At 39.4% G+C, this 19,142-nt stretch overlaps 1 protein-coding gene across 1 annotated transcript in view; it reads right to left on the bottom strand.

The window, feature by feature from the left end:
• Positions 1-371: 371 nt before the first annotated feature.
• The window catches only part of KIT (KIT proto-oncogene, receptor tyrosine kinase), a 55,437-nt gene continuing 36,666 nt past the window's right edge, over positions 372-19,142 (bottom strand). Inside the window, exons 8-21 of the mRNA XM_038136044.1 lie at positions 18,869-18,983; positions 17,413-17,606; positions 16,239-16,345; positions 16,020-16,146; positions 15,662-15,766; positions 15,464-15,574; positions 13,658-13,808; positions 11,784-11,872; positions 11,302-11,429; positions 8,494-8,616; positions 4,762-4,873; positions 4,569-4,668; positions 3,827-3,932; positions 372-2,709 (exon numbers count right to left, since the gene is read on the bottom strand). Of these exons, the coding sequence (XP_037991972.1) occupies positions 2,584-2,709; positions 3,827-3,932; positions 4,569-4,668; positions 4,762-4,873; positions 8,494-8,616; positions 11,302-11,429; positions 11,784-11,872; positions 13,658-13,808; positions 15,464-15,574; positions 15,662-15,766; positions 16,020-16,146; positions 16,239-16,345; positions 17,413-17,606; positions 18,869-18,983 (1,694 nt within the window). The 3' untranslated portion in view covers positions 372-2,583. The remainder of the gene's footprint in view (positions 2,710-3,826; positions 3,933-4,568; positions 4,669-4,761; positions 4,874-8,493; positions 8,617-11,301; positions 11,430-11,783; positions 11,873-13,657; positions 13,809-15,463; positions 15,575-15,661; positions 15,767-16,019; positions 16,147-16,238; positions 16,346-17,412; positions 17,607-18,868; positions 18,984-19,142) is intronic.

Below are 19,142 nucleotides of genomic sequence, written 5' to 3'. Positions count from 1 at the left end.
TCCAGCACGAGCTCTCATGCCAGCCTGGAAGAGGGGCCAAGAGCGTGTACATATTTTAAAGCAAGGGGGAATTTTCAGCATGACTGCAGCCTTTGAGTGGCTCCAATTGCCTCTGCAACCATTTCCTTAGCAATACTGAGAGATCTTAATTTTAAACACTATTCATGACATAGAGACTGCACCAACAGTTTACAAGATCAATCTTCTAACTGCAATTTTCTTCCAGAACAAAGCTGAATTGGAATTTTCAAGTATTTGTCCCCACATATTCACAGGTAAAGAACTTACATGTCAAATAAAAATTCTTGGCATGTAGTTGCAAAAGTGTTTCAGAATGCCAGACTTGACCTGTATGTGGCCAGACACTGAGGTTTTGCTTCAACCCAGAAATTTATTAAGACTTAACATGAAAATATTCAGTTTCAACATAATACACATTGTTAGCATTTTAATACATATTTACAGATTTATTTGAACTTTTCTTAACTGCAATTCTACAACTGAGCAACATATCCATAAGTGTTTCATAAACTTTCAAACACTTACATATTTATACATATAGTTTTTGCATATATATATATATAAAAAAATATTTTTGAGACTCAAGGACTGAGAATAGTCAAAAGGACATTATTGCTACATTTCCATATTTACAAAAACAATGCATAAACCCATTCAAAACACCAAGCCATTGCAAAGTAAGTTTCAAACCCCCCAAATTATAAAAATATAAATTTCAAGAACGAAAAAACCCAAACCTCTTTCAGCTAAGTGTCTGTAAAGTACCGAAACATCTATAACAACTAGTTTGTCTACAGTTGCTCCAAAAGCCAACACGTTACAAAAGAGCTTTTATAGCATTAAACTGAAAATGCTCAACAACTAGTATGCATAAGAGTGCATCCAAACAAATGGCTAACTTTGGAAAGGTGCAACAGCCTAAGTAAGTTCAGTGCAAATGGCTAATTTTTTTATTTAACTCTGAAAGACGGATTCCTGTAACAATAAACCAAATGCACAGTCATAGAAGGAGCGCGGTATTCAATGGAACCCAAAATATACTACCAGCGTGTGTATTTACAATTACCTTGTATTCGGGCAGTTAGTTACACATTTGAATTGCATGTAAACTCAACCAAAATCCTGGTAAAGTAAGTAACAGAGTGCTTAAGTGCATTGTAAATAAATAGGTACTCAAGTAGTACTCTGCCTCTGAGAAATACTTCTCTCTCAATGCCTTTACTTATTTTTAGGGGTCAGAAACTAAGGAAGAAAAGAACCAGCAGTGTTCCTGGTGGGAAGAAAAGGGGTTAGAAAATACTTCTAAGCACAACCCTGGGCTCAACAGATGCTGACCCCAAAGCTTCATGTCTTTCAAAGAAGAAAGAAAGGATTCTTTCTTTTATGCCATTTATAAATTTGGCACTTCTCAGTTAGACTCTTCTTCATTATCATCTCCGGACTACCAGAGAAACAACTTTGGGTGGAGGAGAATAGCCCTTTCCTGTTAACACTATCCAAGACTGCCTGTGGGAAAGATTCACCTGGGTAGGACAAGATAAAGAAGGGGCCCCCAGGAGAGCATTATTTTCCCCTGGTCTCCCTTAGATAAGATGACTCATTAAACGGCCTCCTCTCCAGATACGTAGTTTACTGGAAGCAGCCTTCCTCCTCTTTTTTGACCAATTTGGCAGGGCCCACCTATCTTTGGTGAACACTTTTAGATGCAACTATTAGCAAAACAAATGTCAAAGTCTTTGGGCACCCCAGGGTGAGGGTCACAGAAGCAGTTCAGGCTCCGTGGTGGAGTGAGACCCAGCAATGGGCAGCTTCATCCTGGCAGGGAATGCACTGGTGGGAAGTAGTGCATATATCCACGGAAACAGTGGAACTGGTCTGCAAGGGTGACAGCGCAGGTGGGAAATAAAAATGAAAATCCATGCTCTTCCTCCCTTCTCCTCTGGTTTAAACCCCAGAGCTCCCAGGAGGGTTTCCAGCTGCGCAAATCAGCTTTGGAAGGGTCTCGGTTTCTTCACCTCTTTTTCCCAGGTAAACACAGCACCCTCACTGGCCTCCAAACTATAATACCTGCCTGGGAAAGCCTTCCAGGCTTGGCTGGATGTGGGAAGGGGTTTACAAAATCATTAACTTAACACTTGTTTATTTCACAAATTCAGAAAAACAAGATTAACTAGAAAATGACTGTATGCATTCCAGGCACAGATCCAGAGACGAATCACTGCAGATTTGGTTTGATCTACAGTCATCTAATTCCACACCCTGGCTTAGGATTTCTTTTGTCGATGTTTTTTTTCCTTCACATCTGGCTCTCTACTGCAAATACACACAATATAGCAGAATATATACAGCTTCAATCAACACTGCAATGATGCCTGTAACCGTGCTCAGCAGATTAGGTTTATGTATAACAGTGCATGGTAAAGGACAGTATTACAACAACGTTTCAGCTACACAGTGGTAGTAGTGAGTAAAAGAAAGAGAAATAACTGAAGTTGTCCCTCTCTCAGCCCCTGCACAATACAAACAGCTAACACATCTGATCTCCTCTTCTTCACATGCCACTCAAACATCTTCGCGTACCAGGAGAGGCTGAGTCGAGGAGGCACTGCTGCCCACTGAGTTAATCCTCACTGAGTGATCTGGAGCATTTCCTTGACTCGGAGGTGGAGTTGAGAAGTTGGCATAAACCTGCAGAAGCCAAAGACTGGTGTCAATACTCTGCAGACTGCTCCCTTCACACATTCTTGGAGAGCATTCCTTTCTTTCTTTTTCCCACCATGTACTATACACTGCTGTGGAAGGGTTCCAGCTCAGGAGCTTCTTTGCAAATCAAAATAGTGTCAAAAGGTCTTGGGCTTAACTGCTACTTTAAAAAATCATGAAGCTCAATCTCAGTTACTAAAAACACTAGCTTCCAACTGCATGTCAAATTTCAGCTGAGCTCAAAAAAAAAAAAAAGAAATAGCTCAGGTTATTGCTAAGCTCCCACAGAAATCTCACTAATAATTCCTTCAGATTCTTGCTTTTGTTTTAGTAATGCCTGCACCTGCCAAAAATACACTACAGGATGCAATCGAACACCAGCAGCTTTCAGTTTCCTCTTTTCTCAAATTGTCAGGAAGCCATGTACTCTCTGCCCAAACGAGGCATCCAGAAGGTAAAAGGAAGCTTTATTTTTAAATGAGGTTTAAACATACTTTTGTAAACCCCAGTAATACACAAAGTTATGGAGAGAGAAAATCCAAGTTTAGGATGTGCCTCCAGTTTTTCTTTGGACTGTTTTTTCCAGTTGCCTGCTCAGGATAAGCTTTCACTATGGAATGGTTGAAAGAGCAGCACATACAGTTTGTGACAACGTACCTCCAAGGTTATGTAAATGATATAAGGGGAGGGAAGTGAGAAGACACAGAAGAGTGCCAAAGTCTCACTCCTTCATCCAATGGCTTTCCTAATAAAAACTAATTATATTTATTTCTGAGATGTTTCTCAGATTAACAGAACTTTTCATAGTTTAGGATAAGATTAATTTATGCAGTACCATTGCATTTTGTAACATAAAAATTGTTATGACAGGTCTAGGGTAAGTGAGAAACATCAGTAATGCAAAAAATGTTCTGCAGCTAATAAATGTTGGGTATGGGCTTAGATAGATACTGTCTAATGAAATAGCCCAAACATCATTCCTACTACCCAGACTGATGCTGCAGAGCTACATAAGTAATACTAAAAATGCAGTGCCTGGGCTCTTTGCTTCTCACAGCTCTAGTGTAACATCTTGCTCGAAACTCCTTAATCCATAACTTACCCGGGGGGCATTATCTGAAAGCTGCTGCTCTATCATCTGTACAATTTGTTTAAATGTGGGTCTCTGTAAGGGGTCGGCATCCCAGCAACTCTTCATTATGTCATACCTGTAAAGATACCAAAATTAAATACTGCTCATGAAAAAATCCTTAGTTCTTATCTCTCCTGCATTATTATTTGAAACAAAATCATTGCATCTTCTTTAAATGACATTAAGAACAGCAATGTTGCTGCTAACACCTGTGTTTGTGATAATAGAGAACTCACCAATAATGGGAGGTTCTGGACAGAGTGTTCTTTGATAGCTTGTTAAATGCCAATCCATTTACAAAATTGTGAATTAGGAATGTCTCATAAAAAGGATCAGTAGCCAGTCCTCTTGTTGTCAGGAAGTAAGGCACAAATGCAGATGCTGCACAGTCTGGTGATACATCTCACTGACTTATTTATCTGAAGTAAAAATGTTTAATTATGTTCTGTGATCTGTCAATAATTTATTGACAGAGAGCAGGTGCCATGACAAAGTGATCAGATGGCACAAGGCATGAGCGTATTTCATTGCTTGTAACAACACAGGCGCATATTCTGCTAGTTAAGAGTACATGAATTATTTAAAACATGAAAAGAACTTCAAAAAATTACAATGAAGCAGTGCAATGAGCCTTAGTGCAAGAACAGAAGCTTCCCTTTTTTCACATCTTTACTGATGTTTGGATGATTGGAGGTGCTAGTTGCTCACTTACATTTCAGGTGGTGCACACTCAGGGCTGAACATCCTGTATCCCTCTTTGATCATTTTATAGAACTTGGAGTCCACAGGTATCCCTGGATAGGGGCTGCTTCCTGTTGAGAGAGCAGGTGAGCAGAATGATTTCTGCATCTACAGTAAACCCCAAAATGAAACAGCCATGAAGCACACATCTTGAAGGAGCTTACCTAAAGAAAAGAGCTCCCAAAGCAATATCCCGTAAGACCAGACGTCACTCTCAAAGGTGTAGACACAATTGAAAATACTTTCAGGTGCCATCCACTTCACAGGAAGACGAGCCTTTCCAGGGAAGAGGGGAAAAATTAAAACAATGGACATAAGGAATAAAGAATTGACAAGGTAAAATCAACTTGTTCTGTTTTTTATGTCCATTAAATACTTTTAAAATCAAGAAGTATCCAACCAAAAATGAAACTTCTAGCATTTTAGAGTCTCCAAGTGCTGCACTGCTAGTGATCCATCCTTCTGTGGGTCTACCAAGCTAATACTGTTCCTTGCACTCTGATTTTCTGAATACTGTTTGACTCCTTCTGTCTAGTTAATAAAGGATATCAGGAAGTCAGAGAAAAATAATATAAGTGATCATGGCATGGTTCCTTAAACACGTAAGCAAGTCTACTTTGGTGGACTGGGTGGCACAGGCAGCCAAATAACATTCACATAGTCAAGATGCTTCAAGGCTTTAGTCAATACATTAGCTCCTTAGTCAATCAGTAGAAAAATTTAAATTCAAATAAAAGTGTGGCAGAAGTGTTGATCTGCTGGAGGGCAGGAAGGCTCTACATATGTATCTGGACAAACCGGATTGATGAGCCAAGCCAGTTGTATGAGGTTCAGTAAGGCCAAGTGATGGATCCTGCCCTTGGGTTGCAACAACCCCTTGCAGTGTGACAGGCTGGGGGAAGAGTGTCTGGAAAGCTGCCCAGCAGAAAAGGACCTGGGGGTGCTGGTCAGCAGCAGCTGAACATGAGCCAGCTGTGCCCAGGTGGCCAAGAAGGCCAATGGCACCCTGGCCTGTGTCAGCAACAGTGTGGCCAGCAGGACCAAGGCAGGGATTGTCCCCTGTACTCAGCACTGCTGAGGACACACCTTGAGTGCTGTGTCCAGTTCTGAGCCCCACACTGCAACACTGACATTTAGGTACTGAGTGTTTCCAAAGAAAGGCAACGAAGGTAATGAAGAGTCTGGAACATAAAGCCCTACAGGGATCAGCTGATGGATCTGGAGTCAAGGGATCTGGAGTCAAGCAGCTGAGGGATCTGGAGCTTATCCCAGAGAAAAGGAGGCTGGGGGAGACCTTAGTGCTCTCTGCAGCTACCCAAAAAGAAGCTGTAGCAAGGTGGGGATCTGTCTCTTCTACACAACAAGTGACAGGACCACAGAAAACGGCCTTGAATTGTGCCAGGGGAGGTTTGGATTGGATATTAGGAACAATTCTTCAGCAAAAGGGCTGTCAAGCACAGGAACAGGCTGCCTGGGGAAGTGATGGAGTCACCATCCCCGGACATATTTAAAAGACATGTTAGATGTGGGGCTTAGAGAAATTGTTTAGGGGACTTGGTGGTGCTGGGTTAGCAGGTGGAGTGAATGATCTCAAAGGTCTTTTACCACCTGAACAATTCTATGATTCTGTAATTTTTGTAAGTTTGTGTGGGAATAGAAACATCCCTTATGAATTCTAATTGGAGCAGAAGAAAGGACACAGGAAGTCTTTGCATTTGCTTCCACCTTCCTCTCCCTGGTTTGCCCTTTCCTTGTCTGATTGTAGGAGCTGGTCAGACCTCTGTCCTAAACACTCTTCCTGCTTTGGAAGAAACCAGACCTCTTTCTTCCACTGATCAGAGGGCTTGAACACATCTCATGTGAAGAAAGTTTGAGAGAGCTGGAGTTACTCAATATGGAGAAGAGAAGAGAAGAGAGACCTCATTGTGGCCTATATAAAGAGGACTTATAACAAACATGGAGAGAGACTTTTTACTGGGGCCTGTGATGACTGAACAAGGAAAAGTGGTTTTAAACTGAAAGGGCATGGATTTAGATTAAAAACATGGAAAAAAAAATATGATGAGGATGGTGAGACACTGGATCAGGTAGTCCAGAGGGGTTGTGGATACCTCCTCTGGGTAACATTTCCAACACTGGAGATGTTCAAGGTCAGACCGGATGGCGCTCTAAGCAACCTGATCTAGTGAAAGATGTCCTTGCCCATGGCAGAGGGGTTGGACTAGATGATCTTAGAAAGTCCTTCCAACCCAAACTATTCTATGATTCTGTGATTCTATGAACTCAGGAAACTTAAAGGATAACCTAGACAAATAAAACTCAATTGCACACTTCCCTCCTAAGCTGCTGGTCTAAACTTCCTATTCCCAGGACTCTTTATGATCAGGCAGCTCTTGACCTTAAGCCTGAAAGTAGCTTGGTTACACTAAATGCTACTTGATATTTTGTCACAGCAGGCATTCATGAATTATTTCAGCTCCTATTGCTCCCTAATCTGAACCACTGTCTGGTACTGACATTGTTTTGAAGAAAACAAATAAACCTGTCTGTCTCACAGCCTAAAATAAGGATGCTGTAGGTACCTGAGACATCAAGGCCTGTTGGGTAACAGCACAGCATCAGAGTTATGTCATACCTGAGGTACCATGGACTGACTGAAGCTAACTGAGTGGCAAACCCTTTGGTGAGAGATGCTCAGGTGTGGCATTTTCTCTCTTTATCAGCTAGCCAAAGCTGATTTATCAGCAAAGCCAGGATAGGTAACCTTTAGTTCATGTTTTGTCAAGCCCCTAAGTAATGAGCAGCCCCTCATCATTAAGATCATGGAGCCCTCAGCTGAGCTGGGGACAAGGGCTACCTTGCTGAACAGGGATCTTCTCCTTTGAAAAACTGTGCAAGTGAAAGCATACGTACTTGGAAGGCAGCAGCTGGCTGCACCTATCTGACACAGACTTAAAACACTAAGCCAGGCAGCATAAATCAGTCTGAGATGCAAAATACCTATACTTCATAAACACTTCCCCAGCTTAACCACAGAGAAGCTTGATTTTCTTTTGCACTAGGGCTCCTTTTACTGCTCTGGCACTTTAAAGGGGACTGCAAGTGCTGCCAAGGTAATCTGCATCACTTCAAAGTGCCTTTGTACCCCTCCAGAGGTTTAATAGGTACTTGTGAGGTCGGTACTCTTCTACATGGGAGGTTTAAAACTTCTCATCAAAATATAGTGTCTTGTTCCAACCCTGTAACAGGGTTTGAACTACAGCTGCAAGCTAAAGCTGTGTTTGTTACACATAGGAGGTTAGGATGTCTATTGAATCAGAGAAAACCAAGATGTTTTTGCCTCCCATTGATGCTCTAATCAGTAAGTTCACACTTCAGTTTTCATTGTCTGAGTGCTCCCTTACAGAAAAGGAGAAGCTGCAAAATCCTGATTATTTAGATATTTTTAAAATAAACTATTTCAATAATGGACAAATACTGCAATGCCCAGGGAAAATGTTTCAAATAAATAATACCAAAATTTAGGACTGGGATACTAGAGTATTTCCATGTCAAAACTAGCAATTACTTACAGAGCAGTACCTTTGAGTACATCCATGTCTAATAAGAAGACTGGACATTATATTGGTGCAGCAAAAACATTTCTTCCACTACAACATACGTTCAGCTATGAGCACATATTTTCCAGGATAACAAGTATAAACCAAGGATTTTGTCAGCACACACATCTATGTCAGAAATTTCCCCTCCTAGTCAACATGGATACATGTATATATACACCAGAACTGGAAAATCCAGATTTCCATCTAACTAAAAAAAAGACTTTTATTTGCACATCAAGACAACAGGAACTTGCTTAACTTAAAACAAGTGTATTAAGTATCATGTATACTTACATTTCCTTTGACCACGTAATTTGAGTCATTCCTTATATCTCTTGCCAGGCCAAAGTCACAGATTTTTGTAATTCGACCATGAGTTAGAAGAATATTTCTTGCAGCCAGATCCCTATGAATGCACTAAATAACAGACAAACAAACAAAGCTAGTTGATAATATCCCTAACAGGCTTGGTTTCATGTTTACTTAGCTATGTAACTTACTGTATTATGCATTTTAAGGCAAGCTGTAAATCACAACGAAGTCATGTGCTAATAAGCTTACTCAGATGAGTAAACATTTTGATCTCTTATCTTTACAATAATTACATCAATCCACAGTAATAAGGTTGTCTATGCATTTAGTTTAGAAAATACCAGTCACAGTCATTGAATTTTGCAGTGTTTCACATTCTCAGCTAAAATTTGATGTACTTTTTCCTGATTTGTCAAAATCATCACTGGCTTGTTTCCTAACACAGGACAAAATAGAGGGGAAAATGTGGTTTGTTTCCAAAACATTCCTAATATTATATTAAGTAGCTATTGTCATTGACATAAAAGTGCTGAAAATCTGGAAACAGAGGAAATTATGGTAACAACTTCAAAGCACACAAACACAGAAACTGAATCCTGTAACAGAAATACTCGTCTGGAAAAGCTGAATTACTAAGTACCTAAAAGAGGTTAAGCAGATGTAAGTATTTTAAAATAGTGGAAATTCTCACATGCCAGTATCTTTCATGGTCATGCATTCAGTGACCCAACCACCTTATATTCCAGTTTTTACTTTAGAAGTGGGCATGTGTTGGTAACTGCAGTTCCAGAAGGGTGCCTGAGTTTCCCAGCACCTGTGTTTCTTTGTATAAAACTGCGGAGCCCATGTGTGTTTGTTAGAGAATGGATGTGATTTTCTAACAAAATGATTTCTTCTTTCATCTGGAAAGAAGAGCATTAAGCTTCAGCTTTACTGATGGTATTTAACACATAGGCCACAGCTGTCTAAAAATAACTGAAGACAGTTAATTTTTTCTTTTTTTCTTTGAAATATAGAACTTTTGGAATTTCTAGCCAAAAAATGACCTCATATATCAAAAGTTACGAAAATCAGGCTGAGAAAGTAACTGCAGATTGCACAAGGAACTTAATCTCTGTCCCTTTAGTATGCTTACACAAGGAACAATTTTTAGTAGTTCCACTCTTCTGGTAGACTCTCGTTCACCTCTGTATACAATGCATTCTGCACTTTGCATATGTAAAGCTGTCATGCAGCACTGAAGCAGTAAGGCAAAGGAATGGCCAAAAGTCAGTGTGGCTGTGCCTTGTTCCTCCAGAATCAGTGCAGTCTGCATTGAATAGAGACTTCGTCCAAGGGAGGAAGCTCTGATGAAGGCACCGAGTGCCCTCCCAGAACAAGCTCCTATCCTGACTCCTGCACAGCCTTGACAAGTTGTAGAAGAGCAGCTGGGCACACTGTGTGCTGGTCTTCAGGGACCCTACTGCCTCAAGGATGTGAAGCAATCTGAGGCACCTTATCTACCAGCCCACAGCAGTCTGCATTAACTAATTTAACTGCTGGAGCCAAAAGAGTGTAAGTATACAACAACTGAAGAGGACCAGTATCACATTCGTGCACTGCAGTTTAGTTCTGTGATGTAGGTGTTAACTTGGCGCTGCCAAAGCAATTCTGTGTGTTACTTCCCATCCTCAGGTGAGATGATGTTACATTCTTTACTGCCTTTGCTATTTAATGCCACTGTGTCTGTAAAAAGGGAAGGACTATAAAGAAAAAGTCACGAGGAATAATACATAATGGATCCAGGGGCTACTCTTTAGGAAAAGAGAAGAAATACAGAATGAGTGTGCTAAGCACTGCATGTCCTCAACAGTGAAGGATGCAGGAGTGTGGTGAATCTGTGTATCATCTGTAATGTGATATGTTTGCATGTCAGGCCTGTTTTGAATGTGTTGATAGATGAAAAATAAACTAAAGGGAAGCTTATGCTTTGGTTTGGAAGAAGGTACAGTGGGAGAAAAAAAAACAAGTGCAAAAGCAAGTTTTAATGTGCATTTTCCTCAGAGCAGAATTCGAGATACATTTCCCAATAGTAGCACAGGACTCCAGGATTGTCTTCCTTTTTTTTGAATTGCCTAAGTTTGGTTTTGCACTTTATTTAAGGCGCACCTGTAGTACCTACATTAGTTATGAAGTTTACATGTTAAATGGCACTTTTGCAATAAAATGCAAGAATAACCACAGGGAGATACTAATTATGCTGTGCTTAAGACTTCTTTATAAATCCCCTTGTGTTATACAATACCTCTCCTATGAAACCCAGAGGAATGTCTATTATGCTCAATGTAGCCAATGACGATTTTTTGTGGGTCTCTCAGCTGATCTTATCTTTCCAGAAAACTAAAAATCAAGACATCTCCTGTGAATTAAGCCATGCTTACAAAAAGAGCACACGATGTGATATCTCCCCTGTTTAAAGCAGTATTCTGCATGAGAGAATTAGCAAGTGCAGCATTGTTTAAAACTCATGCAAATAGATACCTTTGCACTGATTCTACTACCCTCAGCAGTGCATATGCAATAGCACTGCTTCACATTGACCTCTGTTTTAGGGGATATAAAACATCACTTTTGGCCAATAAGCACCATACACAACTCCAATACCACGTCAAGCTTCAGATATGAGTGGGAGCCTATCAATTTGCAGTGCTTGTTGAAAAGAACATAGAAATATTTAGCATTTAAACACATAGATGACTTTAAAACACTGCAAGTGACAAAAAAAAAATCTCTGAAAAACTCTTAACTTACATTTTTGGAGGCAAGGAAGCTCATGCCCTTTGCCACCTGGTAAGAAAAGCTTAGCAGATCTTCTACATCTAAAGCAAGATCATCATCTTCCGGCATAGAAAGGGTAACATCCTGATCAGTGTAGGATCCTACACAATGTAAACAACAACAGCTTTTGAGTTCAGCAAGTGTAATCATGGAGAAATCACATAGAGTTGTTTTGACATTAAACAAAACAGTAATTTTAGTACGTACCAGTCTAGAATCACATAAATAGCCCATCACCAAAAAGTAAAAAATAATCCTGATACTCCATTTAAATGTGAAAAAATACAGGACACTGTAATTTAGCATATTGTTCTTTTTCAAGCCTTCTCACATCAATTACTGAGTTTTAAGTGTCCTCATTCACAAAAGACAAATACACTAAAACTGAACAAATCCATGAAGCCCATCTTCATGCACTCCCATCAGCAACAGAATTTCCTTGTCACTGAACTCACCAGACTTCACAGGTCGTTTTTTGTCAGCCTTTGGTGGGACTGCATATGACACTCCTGGTTTCATGTCCATGTACTCATTGGCAACATCACTATAGAGGCAGCAGAACAAAAGAAACATAGTTTAGTGAAAAATGTCTCAAATGCTATCCAAACAAAAAGCCAGCATCAGGCCAACCTTCTGAATAATTGCTTTACAGATGATCAGTTGACTGGAAATTCACGGGTGTGTGAAAAAAATGAGGAAATGCCTGTACAGAAAGAGAGGTTTGTTGATACAGTTAATGGTACACCTGAAAGTTTGGAGTTTGGCTCAGGTGAGCAAACAAAACCATTCACATAAATACTGTTTATACAGACTTCATTTTCTTTATATTAACATCCAGATGTTTCACAGGATCTGCTAGTGCTTCCTTTTTCTGCTTAGGTCAACTTCTACCAGACTTTTTCAGCAGTTCAATTGGCAATTAAAATGCAGAAGACAAATGGTAAAAAATGTTGAATTCAGAAATTTCCAAGTTCCATAGGGGATTCATATGTATTTCAAAAGATCAGCCAAGGCTTGGGACAGCCATCTGCTAGATTCTTTTAAGTTGAAATTTTCTCATTGCTATATATAATTCAAATGTACAGATTTTCATACTATATGGTTTATAAATATACAGTTAGGCACCTTTAGAAATGATGGATGTACTTTGGCATTTTTCACTTCATTACCATTAGAACTCATATACGTTCTTAGCCTGAAACATCTGCTTAGTTTAAGAGCAATAAATGCAGCCACAGAACTAACATGGGAAGGAGCAATGAGATCACCAATAGTTTTAGTTACCACCAGAAACACATCAGACACATTCAGCAGTAGTAAATACTAACATGAAAATCCTGTAACTACTCTGCTGTTAATAACTCAATTTACAATTTGCAGTTTGTAAACTCAATTTACAATAACTGTATGCTTAAACAGCAAGATCTCTTCACTGAACAGAGGGCACAACTCCAATGGCAAATCACAGCCTTATGTTCATCACCCCAATGGTCCCAGCCTCTCTGGGGCATCCCCAGCTACCCATTTATTGCCATGGCACAAGCAGCTTCACCAGTACTATGCCTGGCTGGGATAAAGGACTTTTCCAGCTCCTTGGGTCTGCCTGCTTCTTTTGTGACTGCCAACACAAAGTAATGGGCCAATAAAATGACTAAAATTTAGAACGGGCAGTTATTTTAATAGCCCCTGGGTTTTGGTAAGCTGTCTCTCACTCTGCAAACGGAAGGAAATCTGCTTGGAAACACTCTTGGAAAGAAGTCTGGGATGGTATATAAAACAGAGCAGTTAAAAATATACAGGAGAATTAAGTACAAGAGCAATCTTAGAGTCATGACACAGGTTGTTTCACCACAAAACACAGTGAGCTGTCAGTGGCAGCCTGCTGCTGACATTTTAAGACACTGGTTTGATTTTGTAAAAAGTCACTTCTGAAGGCAGGAATTTGGGAGAACTCAGGGTACTAACGGCCTGACACTGGGGAAATTGTCATTCAAGCTACCAAATAAGCACTACCAAAGTTTAATAACAATAGACACAAATATGTACAAAAACTGGAGCCAAGGAGGTGCATGAAATAACTGCAGAAAATTTGATAAAGAAGAAAAACAAAGAGCACATACAATCCACTCTGTATATAATGACACTCTGTTAGAATAAACAACCCCCTGAACAAATAGCCTCTTAATTAAATTGTTTTCTTGTGCAGCAGAGAATCTTCAAAGCCTGCTGCATTAAATGTTTCTCCACACCTCTTATCCCTAATAAACTTTGATTTCTCCTCCTTCCCAACCTTCTAAAAACACAAGTACATTTCAGCAGGTCTACTTACGTTGCAGGCTCTGACTGATGCAAAAGGTTCTCATAAACAGCTGCATCTGCATGTTCTTCATGTTTTGGACAAATAAATGAATCTCGTTTCCGTCTCAGAAAATTTAAAAGATCGCCATAACAGCAATATTCTGTAATGACCAGAGTGGGCCCTGTAGATGCATGTAAGGTTTACAAAGCTGGTGAGTATTGTTTTTTAAGCAGAAAACCTTACATAAAGCTAGCATTCAGTGAAGCACACAGGCTGGACTACTAAAAAATCACACTGTCTAGCACTGTCTAGACTTGAAAAGTAATAGAAAAGTAACCCAGCATCTTCCCTTTCACAGATTAACAACTATGGTCCAGCTAAAGCTGTGTCCCAATTAATGTTCTGCCCCTCAACAGCATTGCATTGTATAAAAATTAAACAAATAAGTCTTTTTCTCTTTTTTCATGTGATAATGTTTCTGGCCAGACACATCTGTTTGATTTTGCTCACTTCCTGAAGGAAGTTATTTGTTCCAAACGTTAAGAGTAACTCAAGCTTCAAACATTAATCCTTTTGATTCACTTCTGTTTACAGTAGAGCTTCACACTCCTTCAGTAATGTTTTGGAAATGATGTAGAGTGTTATATTCTGCAGTATAATAGGAAAAATCATTCAAACAGAACACAGCCCGCTGCGACAGAAAACTACATTGCACAAGGTCTAGGAATATTAAAATGAAATCAGAAAAGGGAATCAAGTCATCTTCAGCATCGATGTTTATAGATCAAATATATGTCTTTTGAGTGAATGACTCCAGCTACAGACCTTGAATATGCAATTACACTGTGTTATTTCATCTCCAAGTTTACTCTGTACCATCATTTCCTAACCTCACTGGTTTATTTCCATTTTTCTGCAGTTAAAAATTATAGCTTTCACAATAGCAAAAGAAGTGTTTGTGGTGTGATTTTCTTACAGACAACAAATTTTCTTCCACTGAGAGAGACATGCACTCGGGCCAGTGAGTCGACTTAGTTGGATGCTGGAACAAAATTGTTTCATCCTATTTTTAAATCACTAATCATGAGAAACGTTTTGCCTTTGTCTAAAACTATGGATTTTACAAGCTCTTTTTCTTTGAAAAATGTGTAAGTATCAATACCATCTTTCATATTAAAATGCATACAAATTAAAAATACAGATTTCTATCACTCTATGGACACTTCAGGAGGTTTTGTAGTTCTTAAGTTTTGTAGTTTCATTGTGTAAGAAAACAAACTTATGGAGTTAATACTAAATATACAACATTATGGTTGTACAATGCTTTTTTTGGAAAATTACTTTTCTCAACTTTCTGCTGGTTAGAATTTGTACTTTTAGTGTTGCCTTAACAGATACACTTGCAGTTTAAACAGAAGGCTGAAAGACTAGACAAGACAAGCCTGTTGACTTCACCTTGGATACCAACAAGGAACCAGTTCTCATTAATGAGGAACAGTGTGGTGGAGGTAAAAATTTATACCGTACATTTTGTTATCTCTCAAGAAGAAAGCACCCAATGGTTCACATGAAAGAGAATGAAAGCAACCTTCCTGTTTAGCTGCAGTCACATTTGTCTTACTACTGGTTTTATAATGAGCCTAAAATCTAGATTCAGTAAATCACAGGTGATAATCATGATGATCTGAAACCTGTCTAAGCATGAAATGTAAGATTTTAAGATGAAATTTATAATTTCTACACTTAGAACTGCACCTTGGATTCTTCCTCAAAAAGTTCATCCTCCTGGCAATTAAAAAAGAACAGAAATAATCAATAATCTGCAGATAACCCCACCTCCAATAGTGCAGGCTCCAAGCAGATTCACGATATTAATGTGGTTTCCAAGGTAACTGAGCACTTTGAGCTCTGACATCAAGGCTTCTCTCTCCGTTAAATGGGCGCTTGCTGCAAGGCAAAGCACAGTGCTCAGTACGTAACACCCCAACCAGATGGAAGAGAGAAAACACAGTGTAATATACTACAGCAACTTACTTTTCAACATCTTTACTGCTACCGTCATAGCAGCATCAGACTTGAATAAACCATATGCAGTGGCTTCAACAACTTTCCCAAAAGCTCCAGCACCAAGGGTTTTACCTAATAAAGCAAACAAAATACTCTGTAACGACTTTGTAGCTCCTGTAGAGTTCTACATTTTATTTTATTATATCAAAGAAGCTATTGCAGACACGCCTGCTTGCCTTTTGTCCCAAGGCAAGAATGAGCAATTATCACTATCTGCATTATTGCGCAACAACTTTGTGACAAAACCCTGCTGTGTTTGACCAAAGTCTCTTATGAGACCTGAAGGTTCCACCCTGCAGATGAAGTTAAACAAATCTAAACTAACCAAAACTTAAACGGTTTCTAGGAAATTCCCATTTGTGATCATAAGGAAGTTGTGTTGGATCTATGTAAACATAGTTGTTTCCATTTATTTCTTCAACAACTTTCCACTGAACTTCGTACTTGGGTTTCTGGAAAAGAAAGAAAACGGATGTTACTACTGCAGACTCATTGAGTAGCTCACACACTTTTTTAATTTGGGCAAAGGGGCTTCTGATTTTACCTGCAAATATATGTACACCAGGATCATGACTATGATGCACATCAGTCCTGCAGCAACTCCAAATGCAGTTAGTAAAGGAGTGAAAAGGGTATGTGTACGGATTTGCTCTGAAAAGAAACAGAAAATTCTCCTAAAAATACTGAACAAGAAAAACTAAATTAAAAATATGCAGGTGAAAACCTTTTCTTGTCTCTTCTTTGTGAAACACAGTTTGGGGTTTTGACTTCCCCAGATGTGCTCCAGGTGTATCAGAATGTCTTTCCTGAATGAGCTGTGGGAGATGGAGCTGGCACAGAAACCATGCAGTTTGATGCCTTTGGAGTCTGAGCTTCATTAATTAAGGAGGTTTGTCACTAATATCAGTTAATGCAAGGGGTTTGCATGATCTCAGTCAAGTTAGGTTAAAGAAAGAAGCTTTTATCTCAAGTCCCAATTTCTTCTCCTCCCCTTTGCCCCCCATGTAAGCATGATCACTACAGCACAGTCTTTACAAGGAGAGGTTGTGCCAAGCAGTGAAGAAATACCATTCTACTACAACCCATCTGCCCCAAATCTGGCATATTTGTTTGTATGTTATATCTGGGTGTAACAGAAAAAAAAAAGAAGCAGAACATTTGGTTTTGCAAAGAAGAGTACAGCTTTACAAACACATTTCAAATCATCTATGTTCTAGTGGGTTTTTCTTCTCCCCCACAAACCTACAAATACCACTACAAAACTCATAAGCCCTTTCGCAGTATGTTGCGACTTCTTTTATAGCAGCAGGATGCTAAGGCTCCAGGCAAGTTGGGGACTGCATTTTTCCTGAGACATTGCAAAACCTAAAATAAAATGCAATCTTTCTTTGAAAAAAGAAGTGATGGCCTAAACAGTCAAAACAGAAAACCAGGAAAACTAAAGGAAGAGAGAGGGGGAAAGCCAGGGTAATGCTGTAGGTGGTTTTCCTCTGTGCTGCACAGACAGAGGAAACCCACCTACCTACTGCACTCCAGAACAGCTGCCATAAAAAGACAGTACCACAATACTAACTGAGAAATTAAAGCAAGACTTTGACAGGCAGAACATGCAACGTAGTACGTTATCATATGCTCAGCCACAGTACTGTAAACTGCTAAACCACTCAAAATCCTTTTCCAGAAAGAGCCACACAACACCCATGTTTTGTGGACGTTACCTTTAATAGCAAAGTTGAAGAAAGCAGAGCTCCTGTCCCCGTTGCTGGAGGCCTCACAGCACACGGTGCCAGTGCTCCTGAACATGCTGGCGTTAATGGTGCTTTCAACCAGGATTCGTTCAAATGATGGTGCTGATGAATTTGTGTAACCAATTTTGACATCCATGGGGGATATTGTTGGTGAATCAAAACACCTGGAGAAACAATACTGACGGTTACCTGCAATGGATTGCTAGCTGCAGTGACAGACCAACAGACAATTGAACAACTCTGGTCAACAAAGGGATTCAGCTGAAGATCTTAACCCTGAAACAGCTTACTCATGGTGAGTCATGTCTTGTATGTAGTGGGAGAAATGGATACATACACCTAGCCGGGCCCAACTGGAGACCACGATGTCTTTGCATTTGCTTTTGGTTAGACGGGAGACCACAATGTTTTGCATTTGCTTTTGGTTAGACAGGAGACACGATGTCTTTGCATTTGCTTTTGCTTAGACATACCTACAGGTCTGTAACTTCTCAATGGGTTTTACACCATTCAACGTACATTTTCAATTTCATTATCAAGCAGTTGTGGTCTATTACCCACTTCTGAAAATGTTCCCCAAGCATCATCTCATTACAGCACAAAAGAAGTCCATGATACACATGAACACCATGGAGTGTATAAACAGTCAGAAAATAGCCAGCTCTTTTCTCTCAAGATGTTGCTTTTCCTTCATATGTCACATATTTGCTACAGGAGCACACATTTAAGATTTTTAAAAAGGTACTCTTTGAAATCATTAAGGAAATAACACTTACTTTAGACATAAAAAAATTTACACCAGTGGGAAGGAGACCCATTACTTGCTAGTATGATTATCTATAATCATGGGGGAAGTCAAGCAAAACATTAAAACTTGCTTCACAAGTGCTCACTCACTTCACAGTGAAACTCTACAATCTTCTTATAAACATCTGGTTTTAAAAACATCCAACTTCATTCATAACAACACTGGAATTGTTTACTTGTCATATGTTTCATGTGAACAGAAATCTAATTACGTCTGGAAAAATTACTTCATTACACAGTAAAACAAATTATAACAGTCATATTCGCAAGTGATTCTGTGATTGCCATTCTGTGAAATTGCATATAGAACATGTGTCATTTGGGGCCAAGCTGATAAAAGCCATAGCTAGCTTGCAGCAGAAACTTTGGCTTTTACTTTTACACAGCAAAAGTGTTGGTTATTCCCCTTTCAAGGACAGAATACAAAGGAGAAAAATAAAATGTATCCCTGCATTCTCAGAAAATACTGCAAATAATGCAATGCCAAAAAGGATGAAAACCACGATGCAACATTTGAATATAACTATTACCAAGTCATTTTATTTTCTTAATTTGTAATTAGGAATTGGATGTGTTGCACCTAAAACAACCTTTGGAGACTCTTGTTTACTTAACTTACCTCTGCTCAGTTCCTGGGCAAAAATACCAGTATATGGTAGGGGCTGGGAATCCAGCTGCTACACACTGGAGAACACCATTGCTACGTATATCCAGAGTGAGAATCTCAGGCTTTGCTGCAATAAAGAAAAGCAATAGTAATCCACTAGGGGAACACAGAATGTACACTGCTATTTGCTCTTCACACAGCAACCTGTGTGCCTCATAATCCATGGAATCACTCAGGTGAGCAAGATTCTTATGCTCAAGGATGTCTCAGTCTGAACTGGTGTCCT

This window comes from Motacilla alba, chromosome 4 (genome assembly GCF_015832195.1).
Source record: "Motacilla alba alba isolate MOTALB_02 chromosome 4, Motacilla_alba_V1.0_pri, whole genome shotgun sequence".
Taxonomy (NCBI): domain Eukaryota; kingdom Metazoa; phylum Chordata; class Aves; order Passeriformes; family Motacillidae; genus Motacilla; species Motacilla alba.
Note: the sequence above shows the minus strand (reverse complement) of the source record. Positions and strands in the feature narration are given on the sequence as shown.